General features: G+C 28.9%; 1 protein-coding gene across 1 annotated transcript in view; it reads right to left on the minus strand.

Annotated features, from left to right (window-relative positions):
- The window catches only part of LOC114128714 (uncharacterized), a 51,688-nt gene that overhangs the window by 27,452 nt on the left and 2,436 nt on the right, over window positions 1-21,800 (minus strand). Inside the window, exons 2-3 of the mRNA XM_027993291.2 lie at window positions 12,380-12,522; window positions 4,280-5,018 (exon numbers count right to left, since the gene is read on the minus strand). Of these exons, the coding sequence (XP_027849092.1) occupies window positions 4,280-5,018; window positions 12,380-12,483 (843 nt within the window). The 5' untranslated portion in view covers window positions 12,484-12,522. The remainder of the gene's footprint in view (window positions 1-4,279; window positions 5,019-12,379; window positions 12,523-21,800) is intronic.

Raw genomic sequence — 21,800 nt, forward strand, 5'->3', positions numbered from 1 at the left:
GCTCTCACTTCAGTCGCACAACACTTAATCCAATAATTAAGACATATATATATATATATTATGAGTGTAATATCTTATACTATATAGGTAACCCAAATACCCCATTACTTGTGTAAGACTTATTAAAGTTTGTTTGAGTATAGTAATACAAACATTTGACAATGAAAATGATTTTCGTATTTTAGTAATCTATATGAAGTTATATTGTGTTGCACCGTACACATGTATAATACCTACGTGAATGTATACACATTAGTATATTATATATTTCATTAAACCATAATAATTGATTTCTCTGGGATGGTCGACGATAATACATTGTAATAAACTTAAAATTATTAATTACTAAATGATAGTTATTATGATTTATTATCTAATTATATCATGGAGGTAGAGAAATTTAATTTGATTATGCGATCTACAACAGATATATTAATTTATAAATTATAATACATACCTATTAGAAATTATGAATTTGAAAAATAAACAAACAACAGTAATCGTTCAAAAACAAAACGATTATAACAAGTTTAAATCGAGATCGTCTAATAAGTGAAATTACATTTATTAATATTGATAATGATTATAATTTATAATAATATAATAAACTGCTGAACTGCATAGTACGAATATTGACGTGCATATTTTATTACAGTACAGCATGACGGTAGAGAGAAATTAAAAGAAAAATAATCTCCCCAGCTTGATGTTATACAGTTACCATTTCACAGATACAAGTGAATAACCAAATTGTTTTATTAATTTAAATTTACTGATATTTCTTATAATTTATAATGAACGCATGTAATTTACGGTTACAGTGGCATATTTTTAGATTTTTTCTTAAAAACTGGCAAAATTGTAACTTGCTAAAAACTTGCTATTTAATTTTGCTTTAGAATTTTTAATTTTAATTAAAGCAATGTTTGTTATGGTCGTAATAATTTTATTTACGTAATCTCATTTTGCTGGTTAATAAATACATTTATATATTTTTATTTTTAAATACTCATTAGACTTCCTATTTAAAAGTATAAAAAAATTAAAGGAATGAATAGTTATAAAAAAAATATCTCATCGATAAGGAATAAACATATTAACAAAAATATAATAAGTCTACTTATTATACCTTAAATAAATTAAAAAAAAAATTTTAAATGCATATTAAAGTAAATCTCGATGGTAAGTGAGAGTTCGAACTTGCTTTAAGAGGGTATGATTATTTAGATTAAAAGGCGATGAAAAATAAGGCTACTTCACCGTCCTTTCTCAGTTAAATGAAGCATGGACACGTGCGTTGCCACCATTCAATGTAAAAACTATATTTCACACTACGCATAGCCACCAGTTGCAATTTTCGCAGATTTCGCCTGATTTGGGCACGGTTTAGAGAAGTGCGCAGACACCGCGGGAATCGCTCGGAAATTAACAGTAATCAGAGATTCATTGCCAACGGTTAGACACAATAATAATCGTCAGATGCAGATACATTCTATATATTATATGGGTAATCGATATTTCGCCACGGCGGCGGTTGGTCATGACACGCGGACCAGAGCGTTTCACAAACGACACACACATACACATATTATAATATACAATCATATAACATAAGTACGCGTCGCACGGCGGTAGATTAAATCTCATCGTATACGGCGATTATCCCGTGCACACTATGGAGTCGTAGGTAACAGTGATATTGTAATGCAGTATAGAGTAGTGGTAACTGTGGTAGTGCGTGTCGCGGTATAATAATAATATTATATTATATTATATTATATTGTAACGCGCGCGCGTACAAAATGAACGACGCGCATTATCATAATGTATTATACTATTATTGTGCGCGTCGCGATATTATAGTCAGCGAAGGGCAAAATCGAAGGACGGGCTCGACGCTGCCCGCGGACTGTTGGACCAGGATTCTCGCGCTGTTGCGCAGACAGTCGCGTCTAGCGGGTGGTAGATGAAATCAGAAATAATTTACAAGTCACAAACATCATACATCGTGTTCACACCGTAATATTGCCTAATGCACAATATATTTGAATATGTGGTGCACGTGCATTAATATAACGAGCAAAAGTGATCCAAAACGTGACAATACACACCACGAAGATCCACATTTACTATTCACATCGGTAAAACAGCGCTAAACCGAATTCAATTTAATGAGTTTAAGCTGTTCAACTGTCATTCACTGATGGGTTATTTATCACTTACACAAAGACGCCATTAATGTTTATAATGTTATATATTAGTTGATTATTTTTATAAAAATGTGTAAATGTTCAGTACACCGTCTCTATATAGATGGCGCCTATACAATATTATATTAAGTATGTTTAAGATTAATAATTTTTTAAAACTACGAGTACCCTACCTACATAATATTTTATATTTTTATTCGTAAGCGTATCTATGTCAGCTAGCTCCCTTTTTTAATTTCTAGACTTGTCCTGATTGGTTTATGATATTTATAATGTGCTTTATGTAAAACTCAGTCTCAGTGTCATCGGATCTATATACACATATTTATACCACAGATCACAACTATAACACTTTTGTGAATCATATATAGGTATACTATTAAACTGTACTTCCTCTTTTAATTAGGGTTAAATGGTAACATATAATAACTTAGACTTTCAGAAGCCAAAAGCTCAAATTACAATTTAATCTCGCGTAAACTTCCTAATATGAAAAACACATAATACCTATATGTAATATTAAACACCCGGGTGGCTGGTACTCAACGATCAAACAAGAAGGTTATACAAACAGAATTTCCTAAAATGGAATCACGTGATTATTCTGAGAGCAGAACTTTCATTAATTAATCTTTATAATTGTATAAGAAATAATAATTGAAAACTAAATATCATGATAATACGAGTATTATTAAAGGTTTTTATAATTTTTTTTCCTAAATAACGTTAGAAATTGACTGTACGACAGATCACCACGAGGCAGAAATGTTTGACGAAATGATCAACTAGTATGTTATAATAATATATTGATATGTAAACTATGCGTGTGTCGTACAAGTATATTATACATATATGGCTATAACATATATATTATTTATACAACACGCGTAACCATCTCGCGCATCTTGATACGTCCAGCCGCGATGGGACTTGCAATATGTGCATTAAATTTAGTTCAATAATAATAATAATAACAATAAATAATTAAACATAAAAATGATTACAAAAATTAACAGTCGTATCACAATCGCGAAACCGATTAATAACATTTTGCAACGAAATAACTCACAAGTATAAAATATACTTTAATTGTTGTTTATGTTGCGTTTTTTCTGTACGAGACGCGCGCAAAATAATACGCCTATGTTCACACGTATAATATGATGATGATAATATTATTAAACAGAGAAACAAATAAATATCAATTTGTTACAAGGACAGTGCGCTGTCGTCGTCCACACTCCGTAGGTATTATCATTAAGTATATTGCTAATATTTAAGAAATAATCAAATACCTGTATATAATGAACCTATGGGTAAATATGAGAAAATTGAGGACTACACAAATTAGGTAAGTAAGAGTAAGTAACTCCTATAATCTATTTAATAGAGAAGTGCCGCAATAATCAGAAAGGTAAAACAATCGGCCACGGAGGTTTAACTACTTGCTGCAGGCTATTGCGTATGTCCGTCACATCCGAACAAAAAACTCGATAACATGAATTAACGGTTCGAAATATCTAATTATTACGATAATACACACAGCAGTTAGCGTTTAATGTACATAAATGTTAAATGCGTATATATGGTCGCGTCTGGACTCTGTAAATAAGTATAATTACAAGTTACGACATGTTGTCTGGGATTTTATATTATGTACTTAGACGCATTGTAAGTATATAGTTTATAAACGATCGTCTGTGCAACCGATAGTATTATCATGTATTTGCGAGAGTGTTTAATGAACGCGTAGTCACCTGTAAATGTTTAGTTATCTGTGAAAATCGACATTAAGATTCTCTTAAACGAATTTGTCCCTCTCCCAAAGCCGTTAACGAGCAGTTTTAAAAAATATGATACAACTAATATTCAACTCTTAGTAAAATTATAGTCATATATAGTTTTTCATTTAATAATTTGTAGGTAGGTACATTTTTTTGTACATATAACCGATTTGGTGAAAACATATATTCTTTGAGTGATTTCAATATTCAATAATCTCAGTGTGGTACGTTGTGATTGTGGAAAACCAAAATTATAAAAAAATTACAATAATCGTGTGTACTCACGTAGTGTAGGTTATCAGTCTTTTGATTGAGCCTCAGATCGACGGAATTCCAGTTGTCCACCAGAACTTTGTTGATGCCAACGCCGTCGCTGAAACGCGGGTCCAACGTCAGTGGCGATTGATTGGAAACGACGGGACCGTTGCCGGCGGGCGACGGGTTGACGTCGTCCAAGCACATTCCCGCGTCGCCACCGCCGCCACTGGAAGTGGTGCTCGTGCTGCCCGTGCTGATCGTGCCGCCGCCGAACGCGGACGAGTACCCGGAAAAGCTGCCACTGCTGCAGCCGCCGCCCGCGATTTTGCCACCGCCGCTGTTGGTGCTACTGGTGCTGCTGCTGCTGGTGCTGTTGCTGCGGCACCGGCAACGGGCGCAGTGCCTGCAGCTCTTGACCCGTGGTATGCGTTCCAGGTCCGCGGGGTATCTGTGGTGCGCACCGCCGTCGCCGTGACCCGGCCACACCGGCCGCGGTATGCAGTACTGATGCACGTCGATGACGCCCTCCTTGATGGGCGACAGCAGCCATGGCGCCGTCCGCTGCACCGGACTGCCCGACGATCCGTCCGACGACGGTGGCGTCGTCCCGTTCCTCAGACACTTGGTGGCCGGCGGCGAACCCTTGTCCAAGCTCGAGTGGTCCGAGTGCGGTTGGCTGTCGTACCCGGAACTGCCGCTCTTATTCTTCCACGTCTCATTGTTGTCGTGGTGCACGATCTCGTCGTCCACGTAAATAGGATTTATTCTGTAACGGCGTCAACGCGAATTAATTACATAATATCAGAATATTGTTCCTTGAATATTCATTAATTTATTTTGGGTGCTTAAAATGAGACGACTATAGAGTCTATTAAACATAACTGCAGTGTAGGGTTATTCATGGCGACACACTTTTTCTTCGTTAATAATGCAGTCGTTCAAAATCTGCTATAATTGGAATTTTTAATCATAACATTTTGATACAAACATCTATTTTTTAAACGACAACCTCATTACCTTATCATGTAAATTATCCAGATAAATATTTTTCTGAAAATATTGATGTAATGATTCAATTTGAAAATTTGAACGAATAGATATTTTACAATAAAAAGGAGTTCTCATTTGAAAATCAAAAGTTTGTATCTCTACAGGACACTCTTTAAGTAATACTAAAAATCTTAAGATTTTAAAAGTATAATTTTAAAGTACCTATTTTGAAAATGCCAAAAATCAATAATTGTATAAATTTAAATAATGGGAATGAGTATGCTTGGTGGATGGTATAATATACACTGCAGTATACATTTAAATCAATTTGGTTAATTAATAACTTTATATAATATAACCTAAACAATAATTGTTTTACCTACATTTCTATCAAGTATCAACTAATTAATGTATTTAGTAAATATTTTTTTCGTGGTATAATATGTCTTAGTGATATATAACAATTAATAACACAAAATTATGGTGTTACTATTATTATTAATTATTATACTGACTATATAATATTACATTGTACACTACACTTGCTTTACAGTCGCTCTCGACGACAATTAGAAATAATTATTATCGTCTTACATCACTATATATAATATACGATGATTCTTCTATAATTGCAACAATTATCATTACTAATAGAGAACCTGAATTAGAAATATTTAATATCATACATAGAATTTACGAGATTATCGCGTATAATAAATTAATAACTGTATAATATATACGTATCAGATAAACGAACAAAATGTGAAATCTTTTATAAATCAATTGCATCGTGGCATAAACCTAAGTCCGGAACATTATTGTGGGTATTACATAAAGATTGTACTAATTAAATTCAAATATTCAATATTTGTAATTATCTATGATTATTACACGTGAATGTAGCAATAGAGATCTGGTGGTCGTTGATATTTTAAAATCGTATATACTATACTATAGTAGTAAAGTACCTACTTATATATTAGTAGGTAGGTACCTATATGAATTCCAAACGGCCAACATATGTATTGTATTTTAATATTATAATATTATATATGAACGCAAAGTACTAGTTAATAATTATATGTCAATTATTCTGCACTAATAATTTCCACTTATGTTACCTTTAACAAATTATAGTTACATCTTATGTTTTTTTCCCTTCTCATAGTGATATATTAAAAAAAAAAATTGAAGTTGTTATCTAAGTGTAAAATTTAGTAGAGTTGTTTATTGCAACAAGACTCTATTTCTATTTAAAATTCAAACATCAAACTTTTAAAATGACATTGGAAGGGAGATATCAGGTCAAATACGTGAGTAAATAGTAAAACGTTATTTTGTCCACATGACCAAATGAAAAACAGTTATTGGAGTTACGTATTGTCAAATATCAATTACGAACACGAATGAGGTTTACTAAAATATATTATAAAAAAGAGGATTGACAGGTTTTGAATTAGATCTATTTTATAATAATTTTTTTGTAATATATTATATATCATTATCAATTGATTGCAAAATAAATATTGAAAAACCAGGGAGTTTGCTTCTGTTTTAAAATAGGTTTGTATAACTCTTTATTAGGTAGGTCACTCTATTACGGATTTATTCAGTTTGAATTAATTAAAAAATATATATAATCAAAAAATGCTAGCAATGGAATGAGGGAAATGTGGATCGACATTTATTGCTAAGGATAGTTTATGTTGTATTATATTTAGGTATATGAAAATTACATTAAATATAAAAAAACATTTAAGTAATGTTAAATATTTAAGATACTATAATATCGTTATTTTTTGTCTTAACCTTAAAGATTTTGTCAAAATTTGAACTTTAAACATTTATAAAAGATTGATACTATATATTTTCAATATTATTTAACGTTTGTACGAACAACATTAACGAATCTTGTAATACATTTTAATATGATAAAAACAAAAATATATTCAACATAAAAAAAAAAAAAAAATACTGGAAAATAAAAAATATTTATTGAAATCAAAAAGAGTAAAAATATTTCAAAAGTTATTTTAAAAATGCTCACGTAAATATCAATAAAATTAAGTACAGTGATTTTATCAAAAGCTTGTGTTATATTTAATACTCCGATTTTCTTATGATTTTTGTTAGATTACACAACTATTAAAAATAATTATTGTGACTTTTCTATATCTGCCCCTCTCCTTCCAAGTATAATTAGATAAAATACTTTGCTAGAAACCACCTTCAATTTTATAGATATACTGATAAATAATCATGGATTAAAATTTCTTTTTAAGATATAACATTGTAAAATCAGTACATTCATAATTTCGCTCAGAATCTAAAATGATGCAATTTATTAAATAATATATTATTGATTTATTTTGCACTAACGCAATAATTTATTTTATGTATACCATAAAGTCTTATTATTAGATACTTTTAAAAACAAATTAATGATTTTTCATGTTATTGTATCAATTAATAGTATCTGATTAATAGTGAATATATTTTATTATTATTATCAGTAAATATTTATTTAGAAATTAAGAAATCTATAACATTTAAAAAAATGTTTAAAAAGTATTTATTTAAAATTGTAACTATAAAGAGTATAAAGCAATACAATTTTCAATTTGGTGCCGAATCGTCAGAATCTGTTATTGTAAAATATCAAATACACACTGTCAAATGGATACTACACATATTACTATACATTAGTATAATATTTTATTACTTATATAGTATATAAGTAGTTTAACAGTATTAAATAGTTATGATAATTACAATCATTCATAATATATTATATTATGCTCATACAACGTGGCGCAAACGAATCATGAATGAAAATAAAATGACGTTTTTATCGCGGAAGGTTATACCATATACTTAAACGTAAGTACTATTACGCTATAATATTATGTACAAATACAATAAATAAATCACGCAACGTTAATTTAGGTCTATAGCACTGTAATCATCGTCAAATATTATACTAAATAGTTAATATAGGTGCATCTACTTAAAATACCTTATTTAGTTGAAAATATTATGTCTATGCACATGTATATTTATACAACAATGTGTTGGTTAACGTTATTTCAAGGTAAGAAAACTTATTGCTACATTTTGCTTAATAATATATAATTATATAGGAATTTACAAACATATTATATGTAAAATGTCAAAAATAATTAAATGTTACGAATTCTACGGAGGTTCTCATTAAAGTAATTTTCCGATATTTGATTCATAAAAGCACTATGTAGTTCAGTTGAAAAATATCGAACTTTAAGTTTTAATCATACTTAATAATTGACTTATGAGTTATAAATAATTTTTGTTGTAGTCATATAACATATTAGTATTTTTTGAAAGTTTTCAAATAGTGTTTTGTATAAAATTTAATATTTATAAACTCTATAAATATTTTCCAACAGTGAGTTTTGCGTTACAAAATTAATAGATTGTAGATAAATAATGAAGGTTCATTATAATAGTTCATCTAAAGATATGTTGTAATGTAAAATGGATATTAGGTTATGGCTTTATTACATTATATATATTATCTATCAAAACATCATTTTTACTAAATTTCAGCCAGATAAAAATATTATACTCCGAACAACGACCTTCTCAACTGTAGTAACGTAAAATTTCTCCACACAACTTAAACTGCAATTACTATCAACTAATTTAGTCAAAGCTAACTATTATAAAAATAAAATCTAAAAGATAAAGTTGTCTTTCTTTTAGATTCTGAACGAAGTGATGAATGTATTGATTTTACAATGGTGTGTGTTTTTTTTTTTTTTTTTTTTTTTTTGTTTTTATGTCTGTGTACAGCATAACTAGTCGAAATAATGCTCCAATTTCAAACAATGGGGGTGGTTTCCGATGTAAAAGTGAATATCCTTGGTGCATTATAGAGGTAAAAAGTTAACATTTTCCAACAGTTTTCAAAAAAATCGAGAAAAACAAAAAAAAAATGACGGAAAAACGGCAATTTTTACGCAAAACCAGTTTTCGACCAAATCGATTTTTTTTGTGGTTGTAATTCAAAAACTAATCACTGAAAATACTTGAAATTTTCACCAAATGGTAATGTCAGTAGTATCCGTATATAGTTAAATTTTCAAAATATTTTGACTTTTTTTGAGTTATTTATAGACCACTGAAATTTTCGATTTTTTTGAGAATTTTTTTTTAAAGTGTCGATAAAAAATTTTTGGATGACCAAAAGTTTTGAAAATTAATACAAGGTTCCTTATGAGTTGTTTTTAATGTAGCTAAAAAAAATTAAAAATCGTTAGTCACAATTTTTTTTATAAGCGTTTTTAGTTCAAATTTTTACGAAATCTGTCGAAAACGCGAAAATTTGCAAGTAATTTTGAAGTTGAAAAATCATAAAATTTTTTTCTTTTATAACTAAGTTTTGAAAATTTGGTACAAGGTTTTCCATACATTTTTCTTCAAATATCTGTAAAAAAAACTCTACCGGATTCAGACAAAAAATTTTTATGAGTGTTTGAAATTTAAATTTTTACAAAAACCGCGTTAATAACAGTTTAGCCTCAAACGATTTTTGATATTTGTTATTATTCAAAAAGTATAAGTCGTAGATACTTGAAAATTTTACCAGTTATTAAGATTCGCGTTTTCTTTACGTGATTTAATTTTCAAAATATTTTTTAATATAAGCTGGTTTTTTTAAACCACCTTTTTCACCAACCACTAGAAATTATATCCTAGGCTGACAAATCATCTTCGTTCAGAATCGTTTTTCGTATACAATGATAACTATCATTGGATTCAAATTTAACATTCCTATAATATATAATAATGATCCATACGGCACCTAATGTACAGCAGAGCGGTACTCACTTGCCCACTTTTTTTTTTTGTATTGTCTAAGAAATTTTTATAAGACCTAATTTGATAATTATTTATTGTAACATGATTTCTTGTTGCTGATGAATTCAATAATAATAGAAAAACACATGTACATAATATTATAATATCGGTATTTTGAAGTATAGCATAAGCATAAAATATTTAAATTCGAGACTAGTATGACCTCCAAAAACATCCGGGATGAAATTCGGAAGGAATTGTTGCCACGGGACGCAATTCGTATGCAGCCAGACATTGCGAAGACCTTTGTCTCCTACTGATGGGGGCATTAACAGGAGGAAAAATAAAGTGAATAATTGGTCTTAGCACCTACTCGTGATTAAGTTCTGAACAGTGGACGGTGGTGTAGAATCATACAAGCAGTACGAATAAGTATGATTCACGAACGATAAATAGAAATAAAAGAATAAAATATAATATTATATTATTACTAAATATTTATACATATATATATATTTTATTATATTTTATATTTATATGCATTTCTCTTTCTCGTCAGACCGTATAAGGTCAGCTGGGGGAATTGCAACATGATTTCGGTCTTCTTGTGCTACGGGGAGAATAATTCACGAACAATGGGGGCCGATCACGGTGCATATCAATCGTCCGACAAATTGTCACAAAAGAGAACCGAAGGATAAGTAAGTCATGTTCGCGTGAGCTGATTTTTGTTCGTGAAAATTTTTCGAAGCCAGCCGTAAATCTCGTATCGGCCCCGCGTCTTCGTGCCGAGGATATGAAGGTAAAATGATATTGTTACTTATATATATATATTATTTATACATAGGCTGTATTATAAGCACTCGCACACTGACGCTGTACATAAATACATCGTTCGTGGACTGCAGTACACCACTATGGTACAGTATACATAGTGACCTTGAGATGTATAAGCGTGTGTGTGTATTTTATTTTTCATCTCAAATATCCAAGTACGTCCTTATTAGGTTTCTCTCGAGTTTGCTGGACCATAACCGGCAAAATACCACACACCGCTGCCTTAATACGCGGATCCCGTGCAGATGCAGTTGCGCCTCTCGATCTTTGGGTTCACAATTTCAGTAAATTAATAACAATATTATCCTAATGTGTTCATAAAGTACACCGACCTGGTTTACCGGCCGTGGTTCAGAGTTCACGGTTTCGGTTTTAGAATACACTTAGTCGCGAATGATTTTTCGTGTAATTTAACAAAATGAAAATATAAGTTTTTGGTACGATTAGTATACATTTATTTGTACATTCCATTATACCAATACATTACATTATCGATAAATTTAGATGATTAATATTTATTATTCACGAGTTTATTGTTACACTGTCGACGATACTATGTATGGTGTGTACGTATTTACGTAATAATAAACACATAAAACATTTACCGTACAGTTAAGTTTTCTAAACAAAAAACTCAAAAAATGTATTCATCCGGAAAATATACGAATAATTTTTGCTCAAAATAAATAACAATAAATTGGTTCAATTACTTCAATTCTTAACGAAGTGTAAGCAAAACCAGCAAAAATGAAATCTCACTTTTCAACTATTACATCCAACGAACGCTGACTGAATATCGTCATCACTAATTTAAATGATGTGTCGAAACCAGTTTTTTTGCCGGCTTAATTATTCACGTGGGATTCACCTTCGCTCTCTAATTCTCCGATAAACCACTGTAACCAATCGGAAACAGGAAGCCAAAATGAAGACAAATTTATGAGTATTATAAGAACGAAAAAAATATATTATTACTACATATTTATAGAAATAAAGATACGAGTATTAACAATAGTTATCGCGAAAAATAAAAACCGTAGCAAACCGTAGGTTAACATTAACAATTTATACATCGTTAAGTGATTCTCACGTTAGTTCTGTTTCTAATCGTGAAATGGAAGTTCTATCGAAGACATGATTTGTTATTTTCTACATTTCTTATTTAAAAACTACGAGAAACACACTTTGTATTACATTCCGATGTTAAAACCATATGATTTTGAAATTATTGCTATTCAATTGATACATTTTAAATAACATATTATTAACAAGAAGTAAATGTGTGTATATACATTTTATCTGTTAAAAGTCTTTTTTTTTTTATCTTAAAGTTTTTTATCACCGGGTTATCAGATTAAATTACACAAAAATATAGCTATGATTATCATCATTATAAATAAACTCTTATATTATACATATTATGCCCTGTTGGTTGTTACAATATTTTATTCAAAAACATACCTAGTAACAGCGTAGACATGGGACTTCTTGTAGTGATTGATTGGATAAACAGTGGCCAGCGGATCGTCTGTAGGATTGGCCGGCAATTGCAGCCATTTGTGCATCTCTGAAGACACACGCACCCATTACACTTCAAATACTGCCTGTAATATTATAAATAAATCGTTATGAACAATATATTTATATATAACATGGAACATATTATGATTTATAAATAGTGATTTTGTTATGAACGCACCTATAATTAAAAACAAATTAAAATGCTAAGGAAGTTATCAAAACAAAGTTAAACTAATATAGACATAAGATGTCTAGGCTATTTAAATATTACAGAAGTTACGTCATACCATATTTAATCAATGACTATATTAGCTGTCACTTTCGATGTACTTTGCTATATAGTCTTATGAGTTTCACTTTATTATTATTCAAGCTGTTAATACATATTTCTTATTGTTCATATATAGTTTGTAATTATTATAGTAATAACTAATAATAATAGCTAAAACTTTTTAGAGTATACGCGATTCGTACTTCCATAAACGAACATGTCTCAAAAAAATTAAAATAACTGTTTTTATAACATAACTTTTTAGTAATATAAATCTAATATTATATTGCTTTTAGAGTTTATTCATATTTTAATATCAAAATAAAAACTATTTTAATATAATCTCGTGTTTATAGAACACAAACTATTATTGATTTGTATTAAGTATAATGATTTGCAGGTATTATTATAAGTTCTAAAGTAAACACTTAATATATTGTATGATAAAATAATTGTAAATAGTATCTTAACATATATTATATTATTATTATTGATAATGGAATATTATAAAAATAACAATTGTATTTTAATTTTTAATGCAGAAGCGTTACAAACAGTTGCATCTATGATTTACATTGACTATAAAAAAGACGAGAGGAAACAAGTTTGGTTCATTTCAAAATATAAAACCAGATAATATTATGTAAATTTATGTTTCATAATAGTATTCTACAGATTTAGTTTCAGTTTTTTTATTACAATTTTTTTTTAATATAGACAATGATTTTTTGATCATGGATTTTAAAAAAGCAACATAAAATGTTTTCATTTAGAAGGTTTAAAAGAGGTTCAAGTTAATATGTATTTAATTACATATTAGTAAGACAAGTAAAAAATTATTACTTAATATGTGTGTCATTATAATTGTTTAGACAACTAACCAGAAAAATGAACTTCGTTAAAGAAAATAATTTTTCAAAAACGTTTAACTTTCTTAGACCAATACGATATTTTTAATTTGGATACAACTTTAATTGGTTATAATACAAGTATGACGTTAGTCAATCTTATAGGTTAAACTTAATCCTTAGTTGCAGTAATAAACGTAATATGCATCAGCAACCTTGCTACAAAGTTCAATCAACCCAATATCATTCAGACGTCCAGTACTCTCGTATTGTGTCATTGGACAATGATGCAAAATGAAAAAAAAAATGTAATCAATTCTATTATGGAAAAAATTATTTTTATTATATATATACATGTCCCGAGGCTTCTTCTACTTGTATAGCAGCCATTAGTGGATACAATGCACACAATACATATTGGGCAATTACTTTATGAGATTGGATGTATCGTATATAATAATATAACTGTTTTGGGATGAACTTATATTATGAATCGCGAGCAATTATAACTGCTGCGCTAGGTACTATTTCAATGAACTCGCACCATCGCAGAACGAAATATGACTTTAGTCCCTATAGAAATGTGAATTGGGCAGACGATTGATGTATCCGTATAAGTATCGAATTGTTATCGTCGTCGTTATTTTTACTGTCATTTTTTTATTTAGATGTTTTTTATCGTTACGCAATCCGCACAAATAATATAATATATTTACGTCGTGTTATAATTATGTCTAATTTAAATATGGCCACTAAACGATTAGTATTCACGTGGGATCATATCCCCGACAAAGCGTGATTACGAATTTATCAACTGTGTACACTGTGCACAAATATATCTTGCAATCTTATAGCCAATGGCTATTAGCTCTAAAATTATTTCAGATAGTAAGTTAAGGATTCATAAATTATATTTATGTACATAAATGGAGTTACCCGATAAAAAATTTCACACAATGCTAAAAATTAAAATGCTCTAATTAAATTAAAAAGGATCTTCCAATTTATAAATATCACATGTAATATTGATTGGCTATACAGAAATTGCAAACACTTCAAAAGTACTTATTTACACAGTCAAGAAATTAACTTTGACATAAAAAAAAAATCATGTGTAACTTAAAAAAAAATTATATTTTTTTTTGTATTACTATATCAATGTATAGGTAAACAATACGAATATTTAATATACGTTATAATTTATTATATATAGGTCGTATAAGTTTATTTTTTCCAACAGCCACATATTCTAACATACTTATTCATAATACTATCTTTTTTCGTCATCCCTCACTGTTTTACTGGCTACTCACATTTTGCTGCAATATTTTAATTTCGTCACTAGTTTTTATCAATAAATATTTAATTCATCAGTTAATTTTCAAATTTCCACCACTTACTTTTTTCAACTCATCAGCTAATTGTTGAACTTTAAAAATAATTTGTTTTTTTACAGACCTTTTTTTACTCCTCAAATAAGTTTTCTCTTAACATCATATAACATCATATTCATGTACAAGAATTTTTTTTCATAACTTTTATGTATTGATAATATATTATATTCAGAAAAAATATTAATTGTTGAGATGGAATACAAACCAATAAGATAATACAAAAAATAAAAGAGAAGTAAAATATAGATTATTATATTATATTGTATTTGTACTATAAAATTCCTACAGTTAAAATATCGAAAGAACAATGTAACGAGACATACGAAAAATTAGAGCAAATAATATATTATAACTTAAAATATAAGTGATTTATATTAAATAGACTTATTCGCACTATGTTTAAATTATTTGCAAAAAACGAGTTTAGAAAGCTGTTAGAAGTGAATGCATACTAAAATGTATTATAGCAATAAGATTATGTGTAGGTATTGACAAATAAAAACAAAAACAAAATTCAATTATGTATAAGCCAATTATTTTGTTAAAGCACTTATTGAAATAATTATAACCTTTTATTCGAGTAATTTGGACAACATTAATTAGTAAATATATGTGTTGAAATATAATGAAGTGTAAGTGCTAGAATAGATTTTTGGACGTAGATGTGAGTATACGTACATAAATAAGAATAGGTAAATGATATTATAGTCTAGGTATAATATCTAGGTACTATAAATTAATTAAAAACGTATCTATAGGAACTACAACTATATCAAACGAATTCAGAGAAGTATTTATAATGTAAATACATTTAGTGATTAGTTTGACAATACAAAAATACAATAGTGATTTTCTATTACAATTTAACATATTATAACAGTTGACAGTTCAAGACAAATAATCATAAAAATAAACAATTTTAAACAAAGATTAATTTTCATTAAGAAAAATAGTCACAACAATAATATTAAAATATTGATAAAAAAAAAAAAATAATGAAATTAATAAAAAAATGTATATATTGTGTTATTAATTTCTATGTAAAATGTAGAATAAAATATAAATTTTACTTGAGTTAAAGGTCTTATTATAGACCATAGGCGTGCACACAACTTTGGTACAGGTACGGCACAATTTTTTCTTATAGGTACTCCTCACTACTTAATTATTTATTATAACTTATATTGTATTAAATTTGTACAAATAACATAGTCTAGATTAATACAGAAAATATAAGCATAAAACAAAACTATATATTGTAAAAAAATAATTTTGCAAATTGATAAAAATAAAAATCCAAATCTTATTTATCCCGATATCGTAACATTTTAGCGCGAATCGCTTTATCGGAATTGAGTTACCAACCTGATAACATAGATAATAAAGAAAAGAATAGGACTATGGTTTTACCAATGAAATAACTGAATATTTTGTGAGGCATGTCTTATCATTTTTAGGCATAATACAACAACAATTTCATTTAGAAAAAAAAACAAAAATATAATTGTTTAAAGAAAATTTGGAAACTGCCGTCCCGTGCGCACGCTTATGGTTATGGTATAGACTACAGTTATACCTACCGTATACCAATTACCAATGCATAATATCTACTAAAATAGTATACCTAGTTTAAAGGCGGGTTTCCACTACATACGTGTACTACGGGCATAGAAAATTCTTTTATGTGATTGGTTGGTATACATGGTAAGCTTTTGGTATACCAGAAAGTTTATACGTTCTAATCAATCACAGCAAAGTATTTTTATGCACGTAAACGTACACGTATGTAGTGGAAACTCGCCTTAATGTGTACATCAAAGCAATCAATCGGTAAACATGCCTAATAAACAAAATTGATCTATATAGTAATTAATTAAAGATAATATTTTAAAGGTTTCTTAGCTTTGCAGGTTATACTTTAGAAAACCTCCGTCTCTCTACCGTGATTATGTACTCATTGTGCAGATTCTGGATCTAGTTTAGATTCAAGGAGTTTTCTTAAGTCCTTAAAAATTCTTCAAGACTTTCTTTGGTAGTAAATGCTATACTTCTGGATTGTTAAATAGCTAGATAGCTTGATGGTCTTCGTCTCTTAAAACAACTCAATATTCGATCATCAAGAACAACAGACACCGGAATACCTTTTAATTGCTATTATGTGTAAGTCGAAAAATGTATTCCTAATTAAAAGATAATGTGAGATTATACTAGTAGAATAATATTGTCATTATTAGTATAGGTAGGTACATAATTCATTTTTGTTTCTGTTTCGTTCCTACAATGTTTTTGTTTCTCTGTAATTGTTTATGATATAAATTAAAGCCATTTGCCGTTTAGTATAGACAAATAAGTAATATCTTGTTTCTTGAATTGCACCTATACGTTTCCTAATAAAAGATTCATTCGCATTTTGTGACGTTGCTCGAGTTTAATTTTAGACAACAAGAACAGTTTCGAAAAATCGCAAAAACTATTGTAATACGTCTATTATATTGAAACCGTGTGTATAGTGTATACATTGTAATGGGTTTTGCATATTGTTTTCTTCGCGCGCGATGTGTCATATTATTACAATATATAAACCCGTCAAACAATTACATCACATATTATGTTATGCCGATATATTTTTCATTTTTTCCGACCGGACCATTCATTATTGTGTTTTTGGGCGGGAGTATAATGAACTGTATGGAATTTGTCACCATCGCCATTGGCGCTCACGTACATAGCATTCGACAAGCTGTTATATATTTTCTTTTTTCGTTCACGCGCCGAGAAGGGAACACAATGGCGTGGTTTTTATTTTATTTTGTTCGTACTGTCCAAGCTATAATTTATATTTTCATTCAACGCGAACTATATCATAATGTGCAGGCTTTAAAAACAGATTATTCAAGCTGCACCGGATCGTCATCGTATACCGCTCAACGCTCGTGGATGAATTATAACCATAATATACATTGTGTACGCGACAGGATTTTGTTTCTCGTGTATACAGAATGAGTGAGTGTTCGATTCTCTCTTGTTATATTACCGCATATATAAAATTTATACATGCATATTATAATAATATATAGAGGTAGGTACGTTGAACTTGAGACCTGCAGTGACGTCACTATATTGGCGAGGAAAATTCGTGTGTGCCTACCTCCATAAACGCGTATATACATATTTGTCATGGTCTATAACATATAGTGGGTATATCTATAATCATGTTGCTTCTGTGGCAAATCGGGATTTTGGACGAAACATAATATATGTATATTGTTTGACTACGAAAATAATTATTCGATTCCCGGGACACTAGACTAATGGAAAAAATCAATGTCATTGTACGCAATACATACCGGAGGCGAGTGAGTAAACTTTTCTTAAAAAATACCGAAACGACACACCACTGTAGCGTACATTGGTGCTGCCGAGATGTCGTGACCTTTATAATATAACTAAAATATGTGTTTGAATAAAAAACTAACGTCCACGAACACGATGCAGAGACACTATTATGCGCGTAAGGATACAACAATAGCACGAATAAAAGACGTTTTATATATGCGTTTAACGCTGGAACTTTTATGTATTAACACTAAGACTATATAGGTGCCTACCTACATAACATATACAATTATCATGTAGACAAAAATGTTATTACTCCCACGGTTGCCCGAAGGGAGCGTTGGAATAGTCTGTGCTCGCAGACTACCATTTTTATATCGTTATTTATATTATATTACATTATTATGTTATTATGTACGTGTCGTAGGTATGTGCATGTATGATGTGTGTAATGATTATATTTGCGGGACAACAGACGTAATTAAATGAAAGCACATGTAGCGGTACCGTAGCGGTCAATTATTATATTGTTTTGCCACGCGAATATTATAGCGTAGTGCTTACCAATACGCCGATAGATGTACGGAATGATTTTCGATTTCAATCGCCATTCGACGGTGTAGGGTGTAATAAACGGAAGTCGATCGTAACTGGAAAACTAATTTCATTAAAATACGTCGACACCGTATTATAATAATATGATGAATATACATTATGGCAATATACATAATACCGTTCTCCGCACATTGCGCAATAATAATCACTAATTAGATATGTTTTTATAATATGTGCATTGTGCAGTGTGCAGGTTGTTGAACGATCGACCGATGCAGTATTGTCATCGGATTTGGCCGTGGACTTATATAGTCAATAAACAAAGTAGGTACACATTGACTACGGCTATACGGCTATGGATTATACTTCGTAGAAAAAAAACCGAATCAAATGGTTGGCAGTTATTTTCTTATGCATACACCTACACTCTTAAAAACCACGATCGTGATTGTCTCGGAAACGAATACATTATAACACGTATAACGACCCAACGGTGAGCAATTTTTTTATGTTTCCATTCGTCCTAATGATTTTACCATATTATTTCAAAACCAATAAAGTATAGTACGTATATTATAAAAACAAAGACAATGTATGACTAGAAATAATACTTATATATTATTAAAATATACGTTAGCCTAAATGACACTAGAGTGCGTTTAAGAAAATCAATCGTAACTCGTAGTCGTGTAAAAAAAATATTGTGTATTTGGGTGAGGAAGTGTTAGTGATGATATGCATTTAAACACGACGCTATATAGTATATATTATTATATTATATATAAATATATATGTTATATAGAAATATTATTTCTAAATAAATCATATAGGTACAGGGTGATTCTTTTATTGTGGACCAAGCGATATAATATAAAAAATTCTATGCATTATATGTTTTTTTTTTTTAAAAAAAAAACATTGGTCACGTACTTTATATATTTTTCATTATGATGTCAATAATGGTATATTCGTTCTTAATTTTATTTTTTAATTTCTTGTGTTTCTTTGTTACATGATTATGTTAAAAATGGATCACTCTGACACTCTGTTTGCATGCAATTTATTATACGAGTATGATGTGCACTCATTACCTATTATTATATACCAGACGTCAAAATTCCAGTGACATAACTTCAGTCTCCAGGTAATGTATTGTTAGTAACTGTTATATTGTTAAAATGTTAACGTACCTTTTTTTCTCTCTCTCTCTCTCTTTAACACTGATTGGATGAGTACATATAGGTATAGCAAACCCATATTTGCAAGCATACACACAGTCACACCTATTCTTAGCGAGGGGTTTTATTTCAGTTATTTTTTAATTTTATATTCATATGAAACCTTTCTCTCGTGGGCTAGACTTCTATCATGTAGTCATTACACACTTACATACGCACAAATACACATATACGTAATGTCTATTCGTTTCTTCTGACGGTACCTGCATCATAGAGTATATGTTGGAGTCGGTTTTGTGTAGGTATTTCTTCGTTTGTATTTGCATATCGTTCATTCGTAATATTATTTTTAATAAAACAATATACTTAACTTTACATACTAATTAAATTAATTTAAGTAAAAAAAATATAACGTTACAGGATATATTGAATGTATAAAAATAACAAGTCTATTTAATTATTTGATATATTTTCAAGTTTTTGTAATGTTATACTTAACATAATAACTCTACATTAGAACTAACGGTCCAAGATGTTCTTATGTAAAAAGTTATTTAAATTAAATTTATCAATTTTTTTAAAATTTATCGAAATTAAATTAATGACAAAAATAATAAAATAAAACTTTTATTCTGCAAGAAAGAAGTGAATTCGTGTTGTTTCAATATTTTTTTCATTATAAATGTAGGTATACATTGTATTTTTAATTTAAACAATTTATAATTATAAAAATATAAACAATAGTGATTGTTCGTAGTAGTATAATATTATATTCTTACTATTTATAACAACATTTTTCTTAATTTAATTGTATAATATGGTCTGTAATATTTTTGATAAATATATAGATGGAAAATGGTAATAATAATGTATATAATATATATTTAAAAAAATTATAAAACTAACTAAAATATAAATTAAATATTTATGTGATTTGAACAATTTATTATTATTACGTAATAATAATTGTTGTGTCATTATTAATTAAATAAGCACAATTATTAAGGTATCGACATTTTTTAATAGTTTATGAAATTTATTAATATTTTTCAATGAACTAAATATTATTAATGTGAATACAATAATTATTATGAATAATACATTTTCCACGAAATCGTCCTTGTCCTTCGTCTCCTTATGGATGACTTTTACACAACTATGGGATATAAAAGCAAGTATTTAAACTTCAACTTCTATTACTTTTATATTTTCCAATGAATTATAATTAATCATTAAAATTGTATTAAGGTGTCGAGCTTCTCAAAAAAAAGATTATTATATTATTTTAATTTATAATCTTGCTACCACGAATTTTATACGAGATGCCTTGGAATATGAATCATTCGAATTGTATATTTCACTTTTATAATATGATGTGTAGATAATAGATATAGGCTTATTTAATTTTATAGCGTTATGCATAAAGAAATTTTACATAACTGTGCTGATGTATTAGTTGATTTATATTTTTATGTAATATTGAAATGTGTGTGCTTAGGATATTTCTATGAAAATAATAAACTCAAAAACAAATAATAATATATTAGATAACTTAACTAATAGTGAACAGGACCAATGTGTTTAATGACAACGCATCAGTAGTTATATGACAATGTGCATAACTTCAAATAAAAGGATCATGACTTCGCATTTTTAAAATATATTTTAAATAAACACTTCTGGTATATTGTTAAACTTTTGTTGTTATGATATAATGTTTAAATATAATATAAACACCATAATAAAAATGACAGTTATAATATTTTATCGTAATTGTAT

Source organism: Aphis gossypii, chromosome 1 (genome assembly GCF_020184175.1).
Source record: "Aphis gossypii isolate Hap1 chromosome 1, ASM2018417v2, whole genome shotgun sequence".
NCBI lineage: Eukaryota > Metazoa > Arthropoda > Insecta > Hemiptera > Aphididae > Aphis > Aphis gossypii.